Consider the following 21,134-nt stretch of genomic DNA (forward strand, 5'->3'; position numbering starts at 1 on the left):
CCTTGCTGTGGGGTGGGAGCAGGAAGGGCTGTTTGAGGATACATAAACCATAACGCTGAACAACCAGACAGCGCTCAGTCAGCCAAAGGCTATTTCAGAGAGACCAGTGCACGAGCTCAGGAACCAGAGGGTTAACACAGATCCTATTTTATTTTTTATTTTCTTATTCAGTTTCCATACTGGGACAGCTTTTATGAGTTTCCGACAATGGAACATAGAAACATTGAAACTTAGATTTGTGAAATGAAAACAATCAGCATTGCCACTGTCCAAGAATAGCCATTGGAGAAGATGTCATTAGATACGACAAAAGGCCTCCCATAGTTAAAGGTTCACCTAGGTACCATGACTAAGTTTTCTCTGAAAATAAGCATCCAAACCACAAAACCCAAATCCCCTGCCGTAGAGTCGATTCTGATTCATAGCGACCATATAAGACAAAGTAGAACTCTCCTCGTGGGCTTGGGAGGCTGTAAACCTTCACAGGAGCAGCCTGCCTCATCTTTGGTCTCAGGGAATGGCTGCTGGGTTCTTACTGCTGCTCTTGCAGTTAGCAGCTCAAGACTTAACCCCCCAGATCACTAGTCCCAGTTGTTGTTGTTAGTGGTCATTGATTTATGGTGATTTATGGTGACCTCTGTACACAACAGAATGGCACTGTTGTGATCCATAGATTTTTTTATTGGCTGATTCTTGAAGTAGATCACTAAACCTTACATCTTAATTTGTCTTGAGCTGGATGTTCTGCTGACATCCATTCAGTGCCATGCGAGCTTTCCCTGACAGAGGAGTGGTGGCTCTACTTTATGTTCACTGCCCAGGAATAAAACCCGGCGCTCCTGCATAGAAGGAAAGAGGTCTACCACTGAACGGCCTTTGCCCTCAAACAGCTCAGGGCAGTTAGTTTTGTGTCAACTTGAGTTTCGATGGAAATGTAGGGGCAGAATGCTACCTGTCAATAAGATCACAGCCTGATGCTACTTCCTGGGGGTGGGGGTGGGGGGTATGCCTTTTTATAAGGGAGAAACTGGGAACATAGCTCTTTCTCTTTCACTCTCTCTGCCCATTCACCTACCTGTTTGTTGGGACTCTGCCTGCCTCCCAGGGAGACCGCATGTGGGCATCCTGAGAGTTATTTGTGCCCTGGCATGTGTCCACCAACTTGGGATCACATGACTCCACACCCATCAGCCTCTGATCTTCCTGCATCCTACTTCAACTTCCTGTGCCCTCAGCCCGAGACCCCATGAGTCTGAAGAGGGCCCTGGCTTGCACCAGACTTGTGGACGGGAGTTGGAGTGGGTGGGGACGCCTTCTTGAATTAAGATGCCTTCTTGATATAAAGCTCTTTCCTGTACACATCTGAGTGCCACTGGTTTTGTTTCTCTGGACGACTCAGCCTAACACACAGCCCGATAGAGATCAAATGAAGTCATTGAGTGAAAGACGAATGATGACCATTGGCCTAATTTGGGAAATGGTCTTTGAAATAGGTTACCTACCTGGGGAGCAAGTTTCATTCCTTGGGGCTTTACAGTGACAGGATTCATTGGGGTGAGCTCCATCCCAGGCAAAAGGTCATAGAGCTTATCTTCTCTCTTGTCTCCTTTGACCTGGTAGCCACGACCCAGGCCTGTGTATGCCAAATAGCCACGGCCGCCCAGGCCTCGGACTCCCGCAGCCCCTACAGGTACATTCATGTAAATTTCTAGGAATGTAAGAACGATTGAACTGAATCAAACCACCAGAAAATCACCCGGAATCTTACTGTAATGGAAAAGTTAGCCCCCGCCACATTGATTATTGTCTTGAAGATGGGGAGAAAACTCTAGGATTCTACATAATGAAACTCAATATAAAGTGGGGTTCACCATAGGTATCCTTTAAAATTTCTTTTAAACCCATTCTCTGTGGAGAAAGCAACACCATCAAAATTATGGATACATGCATGAGCAAGTACAATTTGGGTACAGTAAAAAATTTCGCAATTTTCCCCTTCCCTTAGCCTTCTGTTGATGTCTTACTATAGGCTAAATAAAGGTTGGGAAGGTGTTTATGAAATAAAACATCCCAATGTAATAAGACCACAGGTATTAAAAGCAGTCTTGCATAAACGAAGCCATTGACCAGAATATCAGACATGAATTTCAGCTTCTCTAAAACTCCCACCCCCTCAGTTTATTCAGTGCACCATTCTCTCTTAGGGTCTGTCAGTGCGAGGCTTAAGCTCCATTGAGTTTCATGCATAGATTCCTTTTGATTTTTGTTTTGCCACATTGCTAGTTTGATTTCCTATGTGTGACATAAAGAGATAAGAAAAATTAGATTGATTGCCCTCCATTCATGAATATCATTCGTGGATTCCTTTCTTGTGATAAGAAATATATACATATATAGTTTTCCCCTTGTAGTAGGGTTGTCCCCCCCTCTGCCCCACCCCCCACATTACAACTGGTTGACCACTTATATTTAATGTGTAGATTCCTTAAGAATGTGGTTTTTAAGTTATAAATGAATAATAGTTTCATAACCTAATTTGCCACCATACAGAAAACTGCCCTGAAGTAAATTCTGATTCCTTTTTACATCATTACAATTTTGGGAAGAGCAATTATACTAAGAATATGACATTTTTGGTTCTGAATAGAGCCCCTAGAATACCCAAAGCGACTTTCTTGAAAAACAAAAAAACCTACAGTATGGCAAGTATTTCTATAGTATTCTGGTACCCCTGTGATTGGATTTAGGACCAAGAGTAGGTTTAAATGCACATTGTCTTTGTTGACCAGCCCAGATTATTGTCATCTTTGGAAACCAGGATTAGGATTCTGTTGATCTTAGACACCTCCTCAAGGGGTCCACGAGAGAGAGATGCAATGATATCTGTAGGATGGACAAATTGCGGTTCTTATCATCTATATTGCTTAAGCAGACAGAACTCCGGAAGGCGCTTGAACATTTGGAATATTCACAGGATTCAAACAGGAAATGTTCATTGTTGGACAATAAAATTGATTTCTTTTTCCTCTCTGGAGTTTATGATTCAGTTCCCCATATTCTGGAGAAAACAGTTGGTTTCCATAGCATTGTGGCTCTTTAGGGGGCAGACATATTTCTGTGGGGGAGGTTAGATGAGGATGTTTTCGATATCTGTTAGAAAACATATTCATGATCATTTGTGTTCTGTACAGGGAGATGGTGCCACCGAGTCACTACCTGATACAGATGGGCTGTGGGAAGTTTTTTGCTCCTTGAGGTACTTTTGTACCGAGTCAATGACTTAGGTGGCTGTCGTTGTGAAATTGAACTTCTGTTAGTGCAAACTTATTGGTCTTTGCAAATAAAGTATGCATCAAATGTATGCTTAAGGCTAACTCATACGATGTTCTGATCAACTTTGTAAAATAACCAGTTGTAAGGTGGGGGGTAAAAAAAGAGATTCCTTAGGAAAGGAATGCTATTGGTATAACATTTTGTTTTTCAAAAACAAGTTTCCTCCTTTTCTCCCGATGTAGAGAATTTTGGCTAAGGCATTGCAATTCAAACCATTGGAAATCTCAGGACAAGTGCTCACTGGGATTACCTCTAATCGAAGGGGCCCGGATAATGGCCCTATTGCCTAGATAGCCTTTGGTTGCTGGAAAATGAAGGCCGGGAACTGTAGTATAGGCCTGGGGGGCATAGAAGACAGGTGCTCCAAGATACGTTGTGGTGGGATCATAAACGTGGCCCAAAGAGTAGGTGTATTCTCCTGGCAACACAGCGCTCCTTCCACCTGTGCCCCGGGTGTACCTAACATAACTGTCTTTGTCCACTGGTTTGGCTAGGGTCACTTCAATGGGGGAGCCATCCACGACCTGCGGGAAAGAGCAAGCAGAAGGCAACGTGAGAAGATACCAGGAGTCTACAAAAAAAAAAAAATCAGAGAAAAGTTGTAGTATGACAAAAGTCTGCTTGGGTTTCAAAAATCTTTTGTATCAAAAGGAACTCGTACTAACTTGTTATTACAAATCTGAACAGGATCTAGTGTGGGTCAGACTTCAGTTTGAGAAGAGCCCCAGTCAGAGCAACATAAATGCTGGTAAAACGACAGTAAGAACAAACATCAAATTTACTGTGAAGCTGGGGTGGAACAATGCCCCAGGGAAATCCGCAGTCTTCAGGTGAAGCAGGGACAAGATGACGTGGAAGATGAGGTTGCAGCAGCTGACCGTCTACTTAAATTGTGAGGGGAAAACAATCATTCTTCTTTATGCCTCCATTAAACAGGACAGTGAAGTTAAGCAATGGGCTGCTAACCACAAGGTCAGCAGTTCAAAAGCACCAGCTGCACCTCAGGAGACAGGCAAGACTCTCTACTCCTATAAAGACTTACATACAGCCTGGGTAACCCACCATGCCAGTGAGTCATCACTGACTTGGTTGCAGTGCGTTTGGGTTTTGGAGATGGTGATCAGTAGAAATAATAGCCAACACCATCGAGATTTCAATTGGTTCAGGGTACGGAAACATGAAAGCTGAGCGAACTTTCCACTCCGTGCATGAGCTGAAACTAAGGGGGGAGGTTCCGATGGGAATTTTAAACAAGTAGGATCAAGAACTTGAAGTATTTCCTCGAAGAATTTTCAGAGGAGCTAACACAAGGCTTTCCCAGGAGGATTCTGAAGGCCAAGCACAATCAAAGGTATGGCTATCGAAAGGTGGGGGTCGTCCAGTTAAAGCAAAAGAACCATAGTCAAGAGCAACCATCACGGCAGCAGTCTCTGGGATGCTTAAGGCATTTTGCTATTAGATTTTCTGAAGGGCCAAAGGACAAGAGCACCTGCTTATTCGGAGCGTGTTTTGCGAAAGTTCATCAAGGCCTTAGCAAGGGTGTGAGGAAAACAATAAGGGGATCTTAACTCACTCCTTTGGCATCCCTGCGTGGTGCAAATGTTTAAGTGCTTGATTACTAACCTAAAGTTTGGCAGTTCAAACCCACTCAGAGGCACCATGGGAGACAGGCTTTGTGATCTTCTGAAAGGGCCTAGCCTGGAAACCTGTGGGACAATTCCTTTCTGCGCGTAAGGGATTACCGTGAATTGGTATAAGCTTTAGGGCCACTAACAACAACAGCAACAGCAATTATTAATACCTCAGCTCATGCAGCTTACTCAAGCCTTTCAAGCGGACAGCCAGGTAAAAGTCTTGTCCCTTAGAGCGGCTACATAAGAGAGAGATTTTCAATGAGGAAGAAGAGAAATGTAAGAGAGACCCTGCTCAAGGAAGGGGAAGCTACAAGGTTATTAAATGTCCTTTGAGGAAATAGCACAGGGGCTGTGCCTGCCCTCCGCAGACTTCAGTAGGGAGGCAAAACCACTTAACGCTAGGTCAAGGCTAATTGCCACAAGGCAGAGGCCAGACATATCTCCACCTCCCATCCTTACTTATTCTGTCCCACAGGTTCTCATATACCACGTACAGCCAAAAGAACCAACAAATCTCTCTTGGAAGAAGGACACCAGAATGTTCCTTGGAAGCAAGGATGGTAAGACTTTGTCTCATGTACTTTGGACATGTGATAGGAGGGACTGGTCCTTGGAGAAGGACATCGTGCTGGGTAAAGTCGAGGCGCAGCAAAAAAAAGAGGAAGGCCCTCTGCAAGATGGATTGACCGGGCGGTGGCAGTAGTGAGCTCACACCAACGAATGGCGGTGATGGCAAAGCACCAATGGTGTTGGACATAATCTTGTTATGAGTCGGAACTGAGTAGATGGCACCTAAACAACAACCACTGGGGCTCTCAAACTCCCATGGTCCCTGCCCCTTTAACAACAACAACTTTTTAAAAATTCAGTGCCCCCTGGAGATTCAAAACTTTTGTAGTATAGCTCATAATCCAGGAAAAAATGTTCGGACCTGCTTTTGCAGTCTCCCTGGATCATTGTAGTGTCTCATTTCTCAATGCCCATTTCTCCCCTGGCACTCAACTCTGATAGCTCCGTTCAAAGGCCATGCAGACCTCACAGGCAATATTTATGAATATATGGGTTTATAAAGGAAGCTAGCAGATTACAAAATGACAAGACTATAGTTCTGTTGCCCATAGTTGCTCTTCTTCGCTGTGCTGGCTGACACGTCCCTCGGGTACTCAGCCTGTCAGCCTCATGGCCTCTGCCTCGTTCCAGCGGTCAGGCAGCCCAACTGCGCTCTCCTTACAATGTCAGTGTTAGTCTTCGGCTCCAAATCATGGTGTCCATGCTGTGACGTTGGTGCCTTGAGGGCCTTTGCTGCTCCACCACTTCAGACAGGGATCCCACAGGCCATGTGCACATGGCTCTTCTTTCTTGATGGCCACAAGATTTCCTGTTCCTGTTTCTGAGATGGCTCACCCTTACATTCAGCAGAATGGCAAAACGAATTAATCCGGAGTTAGAGTCCATCGTCCCTATTTACATGCTACCCCCCTTCACTGAGTGAGAGTTACAAAGATTAGAGATATAAGAGTCATATTAAGCAATTTAACTTCACCACACCCTCCTCGACACCCCAGCACACCCTAACAGCCCTTACCATAGGCACTTCCTTGTAAAATAACCTTTGATTTGGAGGAGGCTTGGCTGAAAAGTTCAGAGCTGACAGTTAGAGATGACTGGGGCTGTGTTAGTTTTCTTAAGAATTATTGGATTGATTCCTTTGTGACAGAAGGTTTGGGTATCTCTCGATGTTGAAGAGGGAGCTGCTGTGAGTAGACCTAAGCAGATACTTCAATTCGATGCAATCACTGACATATACAAAAGGCAAACATGATTCTCTGTGTACATTTGATAGGCTTATGTACTTCTTCCAAAGGAACAAGGTGTTAAAGACTATGTAAAAGCATATGTATCTTTTTCCAATAAGAATGTGATGGGCCTTTGTTTTATGTAAATAAATGATAAAAATTTCCTGCAAAATTTCCCTTTGACAACAGTTGAGTATATACTGTTATTACCCAATTTTGTGAGTAATTTAGTGATTCCTGGATCATTAAAATTGGCTAGGCAAATCTCGTGTTGCATGATCACCTTGGCTATTCTAGTCAGCTGCTGGAGCACTGTGCTCTGAGTTTCATGTACCTACTCAACTTTAAGTGGTGGGGTCAGTGCCAAATCAGTTTGATGGGACCCATTGGGTGATAGTCAGAAGCCAGCTAATCTTTGGCTAGTTTGTAGTTATGTTGATCTCATGAGAAGAAATAGACTTGTGTTGAATAAAATAGGTTTTGTATCTTGCAGAAGCTAAAAAAATGAAAACAAAACCCAAACTCACTGCCATCCAATCAAGTCTGACTCAGTGACCCTGGAGGACAAGCGCGAACTGCCCTCCTCGGTTTCCAAGGCCGTAACTCTTTCGGGGAGTCGAAAGTCTGGTCTTTCTCCTCTGGAACAACTGGTGGTCTCAAATTGCCCCTGCTATCATTAGTGACCCAACCTATAACCACTATCGCTCCCGGGCTCCTTTGAGGAAGAGAAGAGGCCCAAATAGATAATTCTGCATCAAGAGACATTTTGAATGGAATGGTTCCTTACTGAAAAGCCAGATTTTAATTTTAATCCATACTTTTCACTTGCCTCTATTTTAAACTCAGTTTGTGACCACGAGGCAGTCATTCAGACAGAATGAGGGAATACTGTAATGTATATAATTGGAAAAGGTATGCATTAGGGTTTAATTATTTCACCACACTTATTCAAGCTAACTGCTGAGCAAATAATCTAAGAAGTTGGACACGATTCAGAAGAAAGCAGCATCAGGACTGGAGAAAAACTCATTCACAACCTGCCAGGTACACACAACCTTATTTGCTGAAAGGAAAGGGGATTCGGAGCATTAAGTGGTGAAGGTCAAAGACTGTAGCCATCAGCATGGATTGTACCCAACATAAAGAAAACAAAAATCTTCGTAACTGGACCAATGGACAATAGCATGATAAACCAAAAATATTGAGGCTGCCAAGGATTTCATTTTACTTGGATTTTCACCAGTGCCCATAAAGCATCCGTTATCAAATGATGTATTGCATTGGGAAAATTGCTAGCAAAAGACTGCTATAAAGCACAAAGATGATCCTTCGAGGGCTAAGGTATGCCTGTCTTCAACCATGGTATTTTCAATTGCCTCGTGTGCGTGCGCAAACGGGATACGGTATAAGAAAGACCACAGAACAATGGATGCCTGTGAACGACGGTGCTGGCGAAGAACATTGAGAGTGCTGTGGATTGCCACAAGAATAAACAAACCTGACTTGGAAAAAGTACAGCTAGTAGATTCCTTAGAAGTGAGAATGTTGAGACTGTATCTCACTCATCAGGAGAGACCAACCCTGGAGAAGGAGCTCATGCTTAGTAATGTGGGGGGTCAGTAAGAAAGAGGACGGCCCTCAATGCGAGACAGATGGACACCCGAGCGGCACCATTCTTGGTATATTGTACATGACCAACTAACAGGGAGAGCCAAACAGAGCACCGAACAACAGGGCAATAGAAACGTCATTTGGTTATTTTGTTAAGTGGTGTGGAATGTTTAAGACCTAAAATAATGTGTGAATAATCTCTTTAGCCCTAAACCAGAAAAATTTCTTGCCCCTAACAGACATCCACAGATTTTTCTAGACTAAATGAGTAATCACAATCAAAGCTCAGTTCATCATGTTTCTCTACTAATAGGCTCCCCTTTCTGACTTCCCTAACAGCCTTTTCTTAGTCTCCATATTGAAAACTTGAGCTACCCTTGACTCATTCTTCTCTTTCACCTATGAGCAAATCAACCATAGGCCCTTGGAGAGCATGCTCCCACATTCTACTCGCACCATAGGGCAAGCACTTATTTATTCCATTTGGATGACTCTAAGAGCCTTTTGACTACTCTACATTCCATCTCCTTTCCGAGTTTATTAAATATCAACTCTTACTAGGTTTACTTTCCTAAATTGTAGAGCTAATCATTATTCTCCTGCACACAAACACAAAAATCTTTCAAGGCTCAATATGCCTATTAAAGTAAGTATAAAATATTGTATATATACACGTATGCCACTTTATAGGTAAACATGATCTTGAGTATATATTATATTGAACTATGTAATATACAAGAGGTCTTCAAAAATTTGTGGAAACACAGAACAAAAAGATAATGAAATTTTCCTATGAATTTTTGAAGCTACCTCATATATGTACATATTGTTGAAAAATATCCAGCTATAAATACAGCTAGCTGTAAAAGTTTGGAAGCTTTCCAATAATTTCCCATGATAACTACTTGGCTTTCACATTTAATTTATGATTGACTATGTCTCCTTGGCAATCATCATGCATCCTCAGGCATGTTTTCAAATTGAGAAAATCTAACTTACACATTATTTTCCCAGTACTAAATTTAATAATCAATGAGGCTGACATAAGTTTTTTTCAGGCATTTAAATAATCATCCCATTTTGTTTTGTCATTTTCATTTCACATTTTGGAGTTAGTCTTATTTTCTCCTGAAGATGCAAACCTCTCAGGAGGCTCCTGAGAGATTTATACACCCCAGGCAGCTTCTTGTCAGAATGACCCAGGCTGGTGATTTTCCTATGCCCTCCAGATTCAGCTCTGACGGGTGTGTGTGTGTGTGTGTGTGTGTGTGAGAGAGAGAGAGAGAGAGAGAGAGAGAGCAGTGAGTTCAGGAAATGTGCTTTCCCGACGCCCTCTCTGAGTGGCCCACTCGGGCTGTGTCCCGTCACTGAGGGCTGCCACTTCTTTCAAAAAGATCTTCTCAACATGATTCTCTCTTCCTCCAAATGTCTAGTTATTTCCACGACCCCTTGTCCTCTTGACTGCAGGAGTTGTGAAAGCTCTGGGGATTCTCTTATAAGTTCACTACCCTCTGCCTTCACCTTTGTGGTCAATCCCTGGGCTATTTCTTGCCTGCTGGGAACCCACTGATTCAAGGCCTGATGGGTAAAGCATTGTGCTCCAACCACATTGAGCTCTCTGCAATCATATTTTGCCTTGTCCCAAATTCTGTGCCTCTAAGACGGTTTCTTCTTTTCCCTGTTTTGTCTTTTGAAATTCTGTCCAATTTCCATGGATTCTTTTAGATATGGTCATTTCACATTCATTAGGATTTTCTGATAAATATAAACATAAAACTTTTTATTTATATTTAAAATCACTTCTGTTGAACCTTCTCATCACTTTTTATGTGTTTTAGGAACACCGGACTTAACTTTGCAAAGATGCTTCCTATTTTTGTTATTCTCCTGCCAGACGTAAAGTCCTTTTTTTGTTAGGTATTTTTGACTTAATTTTTGTATTCTAGACATTATATAGTATGGTGAGTGGCCTATAGAAGTTTTTCAATATTCATTGGATTGATATGTAAATAATACCTCGTGTGTTTTTTTATGGACAAGTAAGTATAAGGATATAGAAAACGGTCTTCCTTGGACTCAAATATTGGCCAAGTGAGAGAGCCTAAGTCTTCCAGAGTTGAGACACCCAACTTTGAATTTCAATACAGAGTGGTAATAACTACCTTCACATCTTTTCTGATCGTCCACCTCCAAAATACAGCACTAAAAATGATAAACTCTTTGCTGTCATAAGAACTAGGAGAAATACCTTTAAGCCATTTCCCCCAACACCTTCTGTCTATAGAAGTTGTGGGAAATGGCTTTTCCTGAATTGGAGAAGCTTAGAGAGAGAATTGAACATCTACGCCAGATCTCCGTAATACTTGTCATCAATTGCGCGCATCTGTCTCCTAGCTGCTGAGATGGGTGTGTCAGAGGTGGAGAAAGCCCCAGGAGACAAACTTGGCTGACTTAAAAAAAAAAGTAGAATAGCCACATCAAAGTTGGATGGAAATTTTATGAGTATATATATATATATATATATATGTTTTTTATTTAGAAGTTATTATTTTACTACATTACCTTCCCATTTAAAGCTTTCATAGCCTTAACTGCATCTTCTCGGTTACTAAAGTGCACGAACGCATAATCTCGGATTTTCTTCACCCTCTCCACAGCACCTAGACAGAGAATGAAAGTAGCCCATTAGAAAACTTGAGATAGGACTGAAAATTATATATATATATATATATAATATATTGGATTGGCTGTTCTTGGACAATTAATGTTGAGATGTTCTCATCAAGAACAATATGTTTGTGTTTAAAATCTATACATTCAACAGAAATTTCTGTTTACAATTTTTAAATAATACCTATATTATACTCATTATAATCAGCATGGACTTGTGTGGTAGGTACTTCACAGATTACAAGATCTTTCAGGACTTGAATAGCATCTCACTTTGCATTTCGCATAATGTAAAATCATGTGACGTAAGGTCCCAGGATGGTCCCAGGAGCTTATAATAAGCTAAGGGTTGGAAGGTTCAACCTAACCAACAGTGCGTTGGAAGAGTGCTGACAGTTGGTTTCTATAAAGATTACAGCCAAGAAATTCCCAGGGAGCAGATTTTCTCCCATAAAGATTTAAAAATGAAAAAACAAGCCTGTTGCCATGGAGTTGATTCTGATCCATACAGGACAGAGTAGGCTTTCTAGGGCTGTAGTAATTATGGAAGCGGATTGCCACATCTTTGGGGAGCCCAAACCATCTCACTGCCATTGAGTCGATTACAACTCATAGTGACCCTATAGGACAGGGTAGAATTGTCCCTGTGGATTTTTAAGACGGTAATGATTTACAGGAGTAGACAGTCTCATCTTTTTTTCTGAGCATCGGTAGGGGCTTTGAACTGCAGACCTTGTGGTTAGCAGCCTAACACCACTATGCCTCTGGGCTCCTCTTAGACATACCCTATCAAAAATTCTTGGGGTGGGACTCAGCAATGTGTTATCAACAAGCCCTCCGGTGATTCTGGTGCCGCTAAATGGCCGTGGGACTGAAATGGGAAGGCCAACAGATGTCCTTAGGCTACTCCAGAGAAGAAATCAGGTTTTCAAGCCCCAGTTTCTGTTCTGTCATTTGCTTCTCAGAGCAGCAATATATTCTCAGGTCAAAAATTGTCAAGCATTTGCAGGGGATCTTCAGGTCCCACTGGAGAGCCAAAGTTTAAAATACAAACGTTGCAAGAAGCATTTTTGCCTGTTTCTCTGCAGGAGTTTTACTCAGCAAATATAAGCTCATAGACGACATTGTTTCCATCAACATATCCCGTTACCTCTGATATTTCCCTCCCGATGAAGCAGATGCTGGCCAGTTAGCCAACTTCTGCAATTCACATTCTTTTGCAGAGTGTGAAAGAGAACACACCTCGTTATAGAGCCCTGAGAGTCCTGCCACCAGCCTGAGGATGTGTCCTGAGAGAGTTGACACACGTTAGGCCCAAGGGGAAAATGTCAAGAGAGAGCGCACCAGAGCGAGCACGCGAACAGGTCTGGCATTCATTATAATTAGCAGCGCCCTGTCTTGCTGTGTCTCAGTCTGCAGACTGGGGTCGCTGGCAGCCAGGGACTGTGCACGGAAGCAGCCTGTAAGTGGTGCGCACGGTTGCCCTTTCCAAAAAGAAGAACAAAAATCCTGCTTCAGTTACATAAAAATAAGAAGTATTATTCATTCTGGGAAGGTTCGGAGTCAACATAGAATGCAGGGCAGTGAGCGGGGATGTTCACGGAGCAGTATTAATCAGCGCTTCGTCTTTGTGTCTACAACTGCATCCATGTTCAGTTTGCAGCTTACATGGCACTTCGGAGCGGGAGTCTCCTTGGGGCCCCTACAGTGGGCTGCCATCGTGGTTCTGAAGCAGCTTCACCTCCTTCTCCCTGTGTATCACGTTTTTTTGTGAGTTCTTTCCACCATGCCCGGCACGTATGAGATCACTTCAGGTGTGACAGCGGAATGATTGAATAGAATAAGGATGGGCCCGGGAAATTCTCAGCTATGGAAAGAGGCTGTTACCGCTGTCTAGAGCCTGGGCCAGCACTATCAGGCCTGTGCACCAGGACACATTAATCCCCCAAGATGCTGTGCTAAACAAAGGCCCTGTAGTCCAAAGGTATGGAAAATAAAGCATTCGATATTTTTTCTTTTGAAATATTTTGAACATTTTATTGTGGTTTGGCTGAAAGTTTACATAGCAAATGGATTCCCTTTCAACAACTTATACACATTCTGTTTTATGGCATTAGTTGTAAATTCCTAAAGCAAGCAACACTCTTTTCATTCCTCCCTGATTTCCCTTTGTCCTTTCCTATCCCTTCCTGCCCTTGAAAACTTATTTTTGAGCAACTGTTGCTCTCTTGGTCTCTTAGGGTTGATCTGAGGAGCACAGAGGAACGTGGTTATTGTTTCATTTATATTGGTTAGCGTAATAATAATCTCCTTGAGTGGGGGTAGTTTCAGATGTGAAGCATGTCTAAGAGCCATAATCTCAGGAGTGGGCACCTATCTCAATCAGACTTTGGGCCTCTACTCAAAACCTCCTGTAACACAAGAACACTTTGTTCTGATAACACTCTTTGATACTCACCTTCCCAACACTACCGCTGAAGACAAAAATGGGTGCATAAGCAAATGTGGTGAAGAGAGCAGATGCCTACCAAAAGATATAATGTCTGGGGTCTTAAAGGCTTGAAGCCATCTAGCAAATAAGCCCACATGGAAGAAGCACACCAGCCTGGGTGATCGTGAGTTGTCTACAGGATCAGGTATCAGGTATCAAAAGAGCCCAAACAAACAACTATATCGATGCCAATGAGGGGGGTTGGAGTAGAGACCCAAAGCCCATCTGTAGACAGTTGGATATCCCCCCACAGAGAGGTTATGAGGAAGGGGTGATTCAATCAAGCAGTATAGGACCGATGAAACACCCAACATTCCTCTAATTCCTGAAGGCTTCCCCCGCCCCACTATCATGGCCCAGTTCTGCCTTACAAATCTGGCTAGACCGGAGAACACACACTGGTACAGATAAGAGCTCTGAACACATGGAATTCAGGGCAGATAAGTCCCTCAGGAACAGTAGTGAGAGTAGCGCTATCATGAGGGTAGGGGGATGGCCAGGGAGGGGGAAGGGAGAAAAAGGGGGAACCAATCACAAGGTTGAAGATATAACACCCCCCACCCCCACCCCTATAAAGGAGACGAATAACAGAATTGTGGGTGAAGGGAGACAACAGACTGTATAAGATACGAAATAATAATAATAACAATATATAATTGAGCAAGAATTCATGAGGGTGGGAGAGTGGGGAAGGGAAGGAAAAAGAGAAGCGTATACCAAGGGCTCAAGTAGAAAATGTTTTGGAAATGATGATGGCAACATATGTACAAATATATGTAATACAATTGATGTGTGGAATGTTCAAAGAACTGTGAGAGCCCCCAATAATATGACTTAAGGGGGAAAAAATTCCTGGACAAAGTGAAAGAAAAATGTAGGAAAACATTGAAAATCATTAAAAAAAATACTGAATTTACTAGTCTGGTTGAGATTGGTGTGTCTTTTCTTTTGGAGACTTTCAAAGTACAATAGAGGTGAATGAAACACTGATAAATTCTACATTAAGAAATCTGGTTAATATTTCTGAGTCTGCTGTGTGTAAACATATTTCCCTCTGTATACCTTTGATCAGTACCCCCTACTAACACTTTATGGAATTAATATTCTGCAGAATGAACTTGGGTAAATGTTTCCTTGGATCATGTTTCTTGAAATGCTTTATGTCCCCCAGCTTCATAGCTTCCATATGGAGAAGAAATAGGTGCGAAGTCAATCTCAAAAACCATGGACAAGGCGAGTAGTAACTAATTGTTCCCCAACCCTCTTTTCCCCTTTCTTTTCCATCCGTTTCACCCAAGTGAGTTTTGGAGAATTCATTGTTGCCTTCTTATATACTTAAAACCATCGCTAAATCCCATTAGACAGGTGATTCTCAACCCAGAGACTTTAAACATTTATTGTTCTAATGTGGGTCCTATTAAACATCAGACAATGCACAAGGCAGTCCTCATAATTAGGAATTATGTAGCTCAAAATTTTAAGGGTCCTTATGACATAATGGGTTACATATTGGGTTGCTAACCTCAAGGTCAGCAGTTTGAAACTACCAGCTGCTCCACAGAGAAAGAGGAGGCTTTCTACTCCCATAAAGAGTGACAGACTTGGCAACGTACAAGACAGGCCTACCCTGATCTATAGGGTCACTAAGAGGTTCCAACGGCAGTGAGTGTGAGTTTTTTAGAAGGTAAGAAATGCTGCATTGGACGTATAGTTGTGACCACGCATTCGTTATTTCAATAGATATTTATTGGCAGCTACGATTGCCCAGGTGCAGAGACAGGCTGGAGAAGACTTCGGGAGCAAAAAGGCCTCATGGAAATGACAGCTTAGTGAATAAGTGAGATGGATGCAGTTCAAACAATCACGTTTGCTGTCGTTAGTTCTTGTCAAGTGGATTTTGACTCCTGAGTGTCAGAGTGTAACTTCCACAGAGTGTACATGACTGCAATCTTAATAGAAGCCGTTTCTCCCACGGTAACTTCAGATTGACCATCTAGCACACACTGTGTGTCACATTGGCCTTACGTAAAACCCACCGCCATCGAGTCGCCTTCCACTCTGAGTGACCATAGCACACAGAAGAGGCTGCCCCACAGCATTCCCGAGACTTTCTAGTGCCGACACAGCTTTCCTGGGGGTGTGGCTGGTGGGTTTGAGCTATCGGTTTTTGGGTTTTGATGTATTTCTTTAGCAGCTGAGTGCTTTAACCACGGTGCAAGCAGGGCTTCTGTGTGCCGCCCACAGACAGAAATATTCACCCAGATAATGCAATATTATAATACTGATAAGTGCTCTGTGAATATCCATGTGTATCCGTATTTTACATTCCCAAAAGAGACATATGGTGTGAGAAGTTTGCATGTAATTATATGTCTAATAAACACAAACCATCCAATTTAAAGGATCTATAAGTACATTTTGAAAAAGTAGTCCTACCTGGTTTAATGTTGTTGAATTCCTTCTCAATCATCTCTTCCGATGTGGACAGCATAAGGTTTCTTACATAAAGGATTTTCACGGAAGACATAGTGTCTTCATCCACCTCTACTTCTGGCTCTGCCCAATCTACTGCAATAGGATGTCCCCATAACTGAATTCTTCCTGTTGAAAAGGATCACACCTGTGATTGATAATGTAGTAATCAGGACGACACTATGTTTATTCATGATAATGGCCTTTTAAATGGAACCGATTGTGGAAGCTTTGAATGGGTAAGAAGACCAATATGAAAGGAGGTGGTCACTGATCATAAGCAACATTCAGAATAAATGTATCTAGAACTATCTGAATAAATGTATTCAGAATAAGTGTGTCTAGAAGTTCAGGTTCCTCATAAGGGAACTGGGGATGTTTACAAAGGAACTGAAGTAAGGCAGCAGAGAGTGTGTTTGGAGCTTGGAGCAGCTCACAAATGATCGTGGTTGAAGAGAGATGAAGGAAGGGAAGAGAAAAAGAAAGCAATGAGAGTCTGACTCCATTAACCATTAAGAAGGTCACAAGGAGATGCGACTGGCATGTGCTGTTATATTGGCCAGCCAGTATCACTGAACTGTCTAAAGACTGGTGCCGACAGAAGCTGGGTAGGACTCAAGCACCCTTGAATTACCTGGGTAGGGCTCAGGTCAACTTTACTCCCTCCTAGTTTTCTGTCAGAAAATGTATAACTTGGAAATCAGAAGAAAAAACAAAGGACCCAAATTAAGAAGACAGGTAAAGAGCCAAGGAAGAGTCTGTAACTGTTCTTGAGAAATGTAACTGTTCTTGAAAGGGTTGGTATCTGTGTTTAAATATACTTTCATATTCCCATATCTACGGTTTATTCAGTGCCTTGCAATGGATTACGAATTTCCCAGGAACTCAGATCCATCTCGCAGTAATCCTGTGGGGAGGGCAATGGCTCTCCCAAGTTTTCAGAAGAAGAAATAATGGCTTCAAGAAGATAGTGTCCAACCTCTCCCCTTTGTTTTGGTTGACTCAGCACCTGTACACACATCAGCCCCTTCACCGAACACCCTCCCCCCCCTTAGTTGCTGTTGAGATGATTCTAGCTCAAGTTTGTCAGAGGAGATCTGTGCTCGGTAGGGTTTTCAGTGGCTGGTGTTTTGGAAGTTAACCAAGACTTGCTTCTTGGTCTTCTAGTGGACTCAGGCCCTCACTGTTCTGATAAACAGCCAAACACGTTAACTACTATCTAGGACACAAACTACTTTTGTGTCCCTACACCTTCCTAGCCACAAGGAGGTGTTGAAAGGGGGTTAGAGTAGATTCAAGTTGTAAATTCGATTAGAAATCTCATTTGTTTCTTATTAGTCTTTTGGAACTCTCTCGATCTTGTAAGCAGTAAAGAGCTTGAAAGAACAAAGTCAGGAATTGTCTGAACTGGATTGGTAAGGGTTTAGTTGCTTAATTATTACACTCGAGAGGCAATTATTTTCAATCAAACACGGAAAAGAAGTCAATGAAAGCATTTGTCACATTGCTGTCTTAAAATCCAGTAGAGAATAGCTAGGACCTAATGAGTTATCTGCTGAGCCTAGCAAGGTTGACTTTTGCTAATTCATTCCATAGCTACTGCCGCCTGCACTACATCTTGGAGGCTAATTTTATGTTACTTCTTATGGTCTTTGTTTATCATGCTTGTTGAAGAGCTCCTCCATCTTTAAAACTAGGCTTTTCAGAGGGTTGTCAATTATGAAATCCTTTGTTGTTATAACTGAATCTCCCGTGGAGACTTAAATAGGTGTGTTTGTCCAAATGGGTAATAGATTTTGCTTTTTGGCCTTATTAGAAATTGAACATGGATAACTTGGATGACTCATGAACCATCATGCCTCTGCTAGCTTGTTTGCAGAGTGAAATTTGGTTAAACCCAATTGAGGCCAACACAAAGGATTATGGGGGAGGGATGTTTCCTTAGAGCAGTGAGTCTCAACCTGTGGCTTGTGAGCCCTTTGGGGGTTGACCGACCCTTTCAAAGGGGTCGCCCAATTCATAACAGTAGCAAAATCACAGTTATGAAGTAGCAGCAAAAATAACTTCATGGTTGGGAGTCACTACAACATGAAGAACTGTATTAAAGGGTCACGGCATTAGGAAGGAAGGTTGAGAACCACTACATTGGAGCATGATGAAGGTGGGTGGTGGATGGGGAGAGTGAGTTAGCACCCATAATCTAGATCCAAGACAAGGAAGCCATAGGAAAACCTAGGCTGTTGGGTACAAGAATACTAAGTGTTTGAGAATTTCTGAGGCCTAGTGTGGTAGTTACATAACCTGTTGTCAATTTGAGGCTTAAGAGTGAAGGGATGGAGTCTAGCCTGTCCTTCAGATCGCAGCTTGGTGACCTCATTTGGAGGTGCTAAGGAGATAAATAGCCCCTTGGAGGCAGGACACACACTCACTTCCTGAGAGACTCTACTGACAAGACACGTGGATCATGCTGATGGCAGCCAGAGCCCTGGACCTGGAGGAGGCACGTGGAGACACATGCCAGTGCTGAGATCCTTCCCACATCACTGGATCCACAAGACGATCCACCCTCTGGCCTGTGATCCTCCTGCACTCAGCATCATTACATGTGTTTCATGAGTCTGAAGAGGAATTTATAGATTGGTATTGGACATATGGGCTAATATCAGACTTATGGTCTTAATCTGGACTGGGCTAGGATGTTTTCTCAATATTCAATTGCTCTTGTATATAATGTTCTTTCTTATACACATATGAATGGCTATGAATTTGTTTCTCTAGTCTACCCAGACTAACACACCCAGCTACTCAGCCTTGTTCCACCTTGTCAATGCAAGTTATGTAGACATAAATTCTCTGTGTGGGCTAGCATGCTATGTTCTTTGAAGAGGTAGAGAAGTTTATGGGAGGCTCAAACTCCTAAGAAACTCTGGGGGCTTGTATCCTTTTGTTGACATTCTCTCCACCCCCGGTATTATTGTACATATTGTTTTCATAGGTGATAAATGGCTGCCTCATTTGAGGGTGACAAGTGTTCACTGCTGGCTCGAAGGAGGTGATAGCTTGAAAGTAATAAATGAGCAGAGAGAAGTGGGAGGGGCTTTCTAGTAAGCTGTGCAGTATAAGAAATGAAGGACACAGAAATGAACATGCTGGTGTCCAGGACCTTGAGGCATGCAACTTGATAAGCAGGAGAGTTTTTTTACTGAGAAATAGAAGGTAGCAAATACTGTTGTAAAGAATTTCCATGATGACTGATCTTGAATGATGGGCTCAGAGACGTAATCTTTAGCTCTGAGACAGAAAAGAGGCAGTGAACATTTTTGAACAGACGGATGAGTGACATCATGTAGACTTCTAGCAGGTAAAGATTGGATCCTAATATTTGCAAGAACTTTTTGAAAAGATGACATGATATTTTGGAAATCTGAATCTGGTGATAATACTCACCATGGCCCAGGCAGAATATGGGGTGTATAAAAGAGGCAGAGGTGGGAGAACCTTGAGGAGACCTTGAAAAATAATCTAGCGAGAATACATGTTTAGCCCACAGGGGTGATCTGAGGACAGGATGTGCATAGGGACTTTTCACTGGCAGAATTGCTGCGATTGAAGGAGAGAGAAGAGTTAAAGAAGATAGCAACGTGTTAATAAATCTGGGTGCTGCGAGCAAGTTCCCTTCCTGGAACTTTAGTGATTCTATGGGTCTGCAAGTCATAGGACTTGGCCATTGGTTAGAGAAGAATGAAGAAGCAGTGGATAAAGTTTCAACACAAAAAGTGGCCACCTCTCTAACAGAGTCAGTATTTTCGAAGCTCTCTCATATATTTACTTTGAACTAATTTCATGCAAACATTATTTTAAAATATCCCCTAAACCCAGACTTCATCTCCCAATTTTGAAAATCTCTTCAGAGCTAAGCCTACTTCCATTGGCAAGTTTCGGTTTTAAGAACATGCTTGTTTTTCATTCTGGTGCCTATTGTGAATTATTTCATGAGAAGATTTAATAGCAATGGGTGGGCCGAATCTATCATTATTGAACTTCTCTTAGAATTTTAATATCATGTTGAGTTGAGAAAAGATGATCTCAAAAGATGTGTGGAAATCCGAACCCTGTTGTCTGCAAATGTGGTCTTATTTGGAAAAAGGGTCTTTGTAGATGTAATTGAGGATCTCAAAATAAGAAAATGCTTGATTACTTCTGTGAGCCTTAAAATTAGTGGCTAATGGCTTGGTAAACAGTGAGGCAATGGCAAATTAGACAGAAGAGAACACACGGAGAAGATCCTAGAGGACTGAGCAGAGATTGGAGCTTTGCTACCACAAACTAAGTGATGCCCATGTCTGCCAGAGCTGGAAGAGGCAAGGAAAGATTCTTTCCTTGGGTCTTAGGAGAAAGCATGATCTTGCCAGCATCTTGATCAGGGGCCCCTGGCCTCCAAAACTGTGAGAGAAAATCTCTGTTGTCTTAAATTTGTGATCTATTTCTACAGTTCTAGAAAATTAATACTAATACTTAACTTTGTGTAAGTTTTAGTGACTATTTTAGAAGTTGACAACTTTAAGACAACTCCCCCTCCACCCCCTAAGTTGATCTGATACTGACTGGGACTGTATCTTGCTGGAATATTTCTCACTCAGGAATTGATGGTTATTGCCCAAATGGAACTTATTCTACGGGCGTAGCACCTAAGAAAGGTGCTTTTCAAAGGAGAGATATTATTTCTGTTCCTCCATGTTAGAAAGAAATTATTAGGTACTTGGGAGTCATAAGAAAGTATGTTATATCATAGTCATTGGGATAATGTATCACTCGGAGGTTTCTTATTACTTTGTTATCATAGCTCGTGTGCCTTATTTCAAATAAGCATAATAACAAAATCTGTATGCAAAGCTTAGTGTAATTTAGAGAAGATAATCGCTTTCAGGATCCATTGTAATGTTGCTGTAGCTGAAAGTATGTTAAGGGAATATGGAAGCCCTGCAATACTCTGGTCCAAATGTAAACTAGTTTGTGATGGTTTTTTGTGCCAAAACAGCACCTATAGCAACATATGGATAAGTGTGCATGATACAGGCATCAAAGAACAAAAAATCATATCATGTGTGCTCACCTCCATGATACAAT

At 42.1% G+C, this 21,134-nt stretch overlaps 1 protein-coding gene across 1 annotated transcript in view; it reads right to left on the minus strand.

Annotated features, from left to right (window-relative positions):
* The window catches only part of A1CF (APOBEC1 complementation factor), a 92,626-nt gene that overhangs the window by 8,279 nt on the left and 63,213 nt on the right, over positions 1–21,134 (minus strand). Inside the window, exons 6-9 of the mRNA XM_004701367.2 lie at positions 15,972–16,136; positions 10,937–11,034; positions 3,584–3,857; positions 1,503–1,708 (exon numbers count right to left, since the gene is read on the minus strand). Of these exons, the coding sequence (XP_004701424.1) occupies positions 1,503–1,708; positions 3,584–3,857; positions 10,937–11,034; positions 15,972–16,136 (743 nt within the window). The remainder of the gene's footprint in view (positions 1–1,502; positions 1,709–3,583; positions 3,858–10,936; positions 11,035–15,971; positions 16,137–21,134) is intronic.

This window comes from Echinops telfairi, unplaced genomic scaffold (assembly GCF_000313985.2).
Source record: "Echinops telfairi isolate 266 unplaced genomic scaffold, ASM31398v2 ScPeMD7_70;HRSCAF=299, whole genome shotgun sequence".
In the NCBI taxonomy this organism is placed as follows: Eukaryota; Metazoa; Chordata; class Mammalia; order Afrosoricida; family Tenrecidae; genus Echinops; species Echinops telfairi.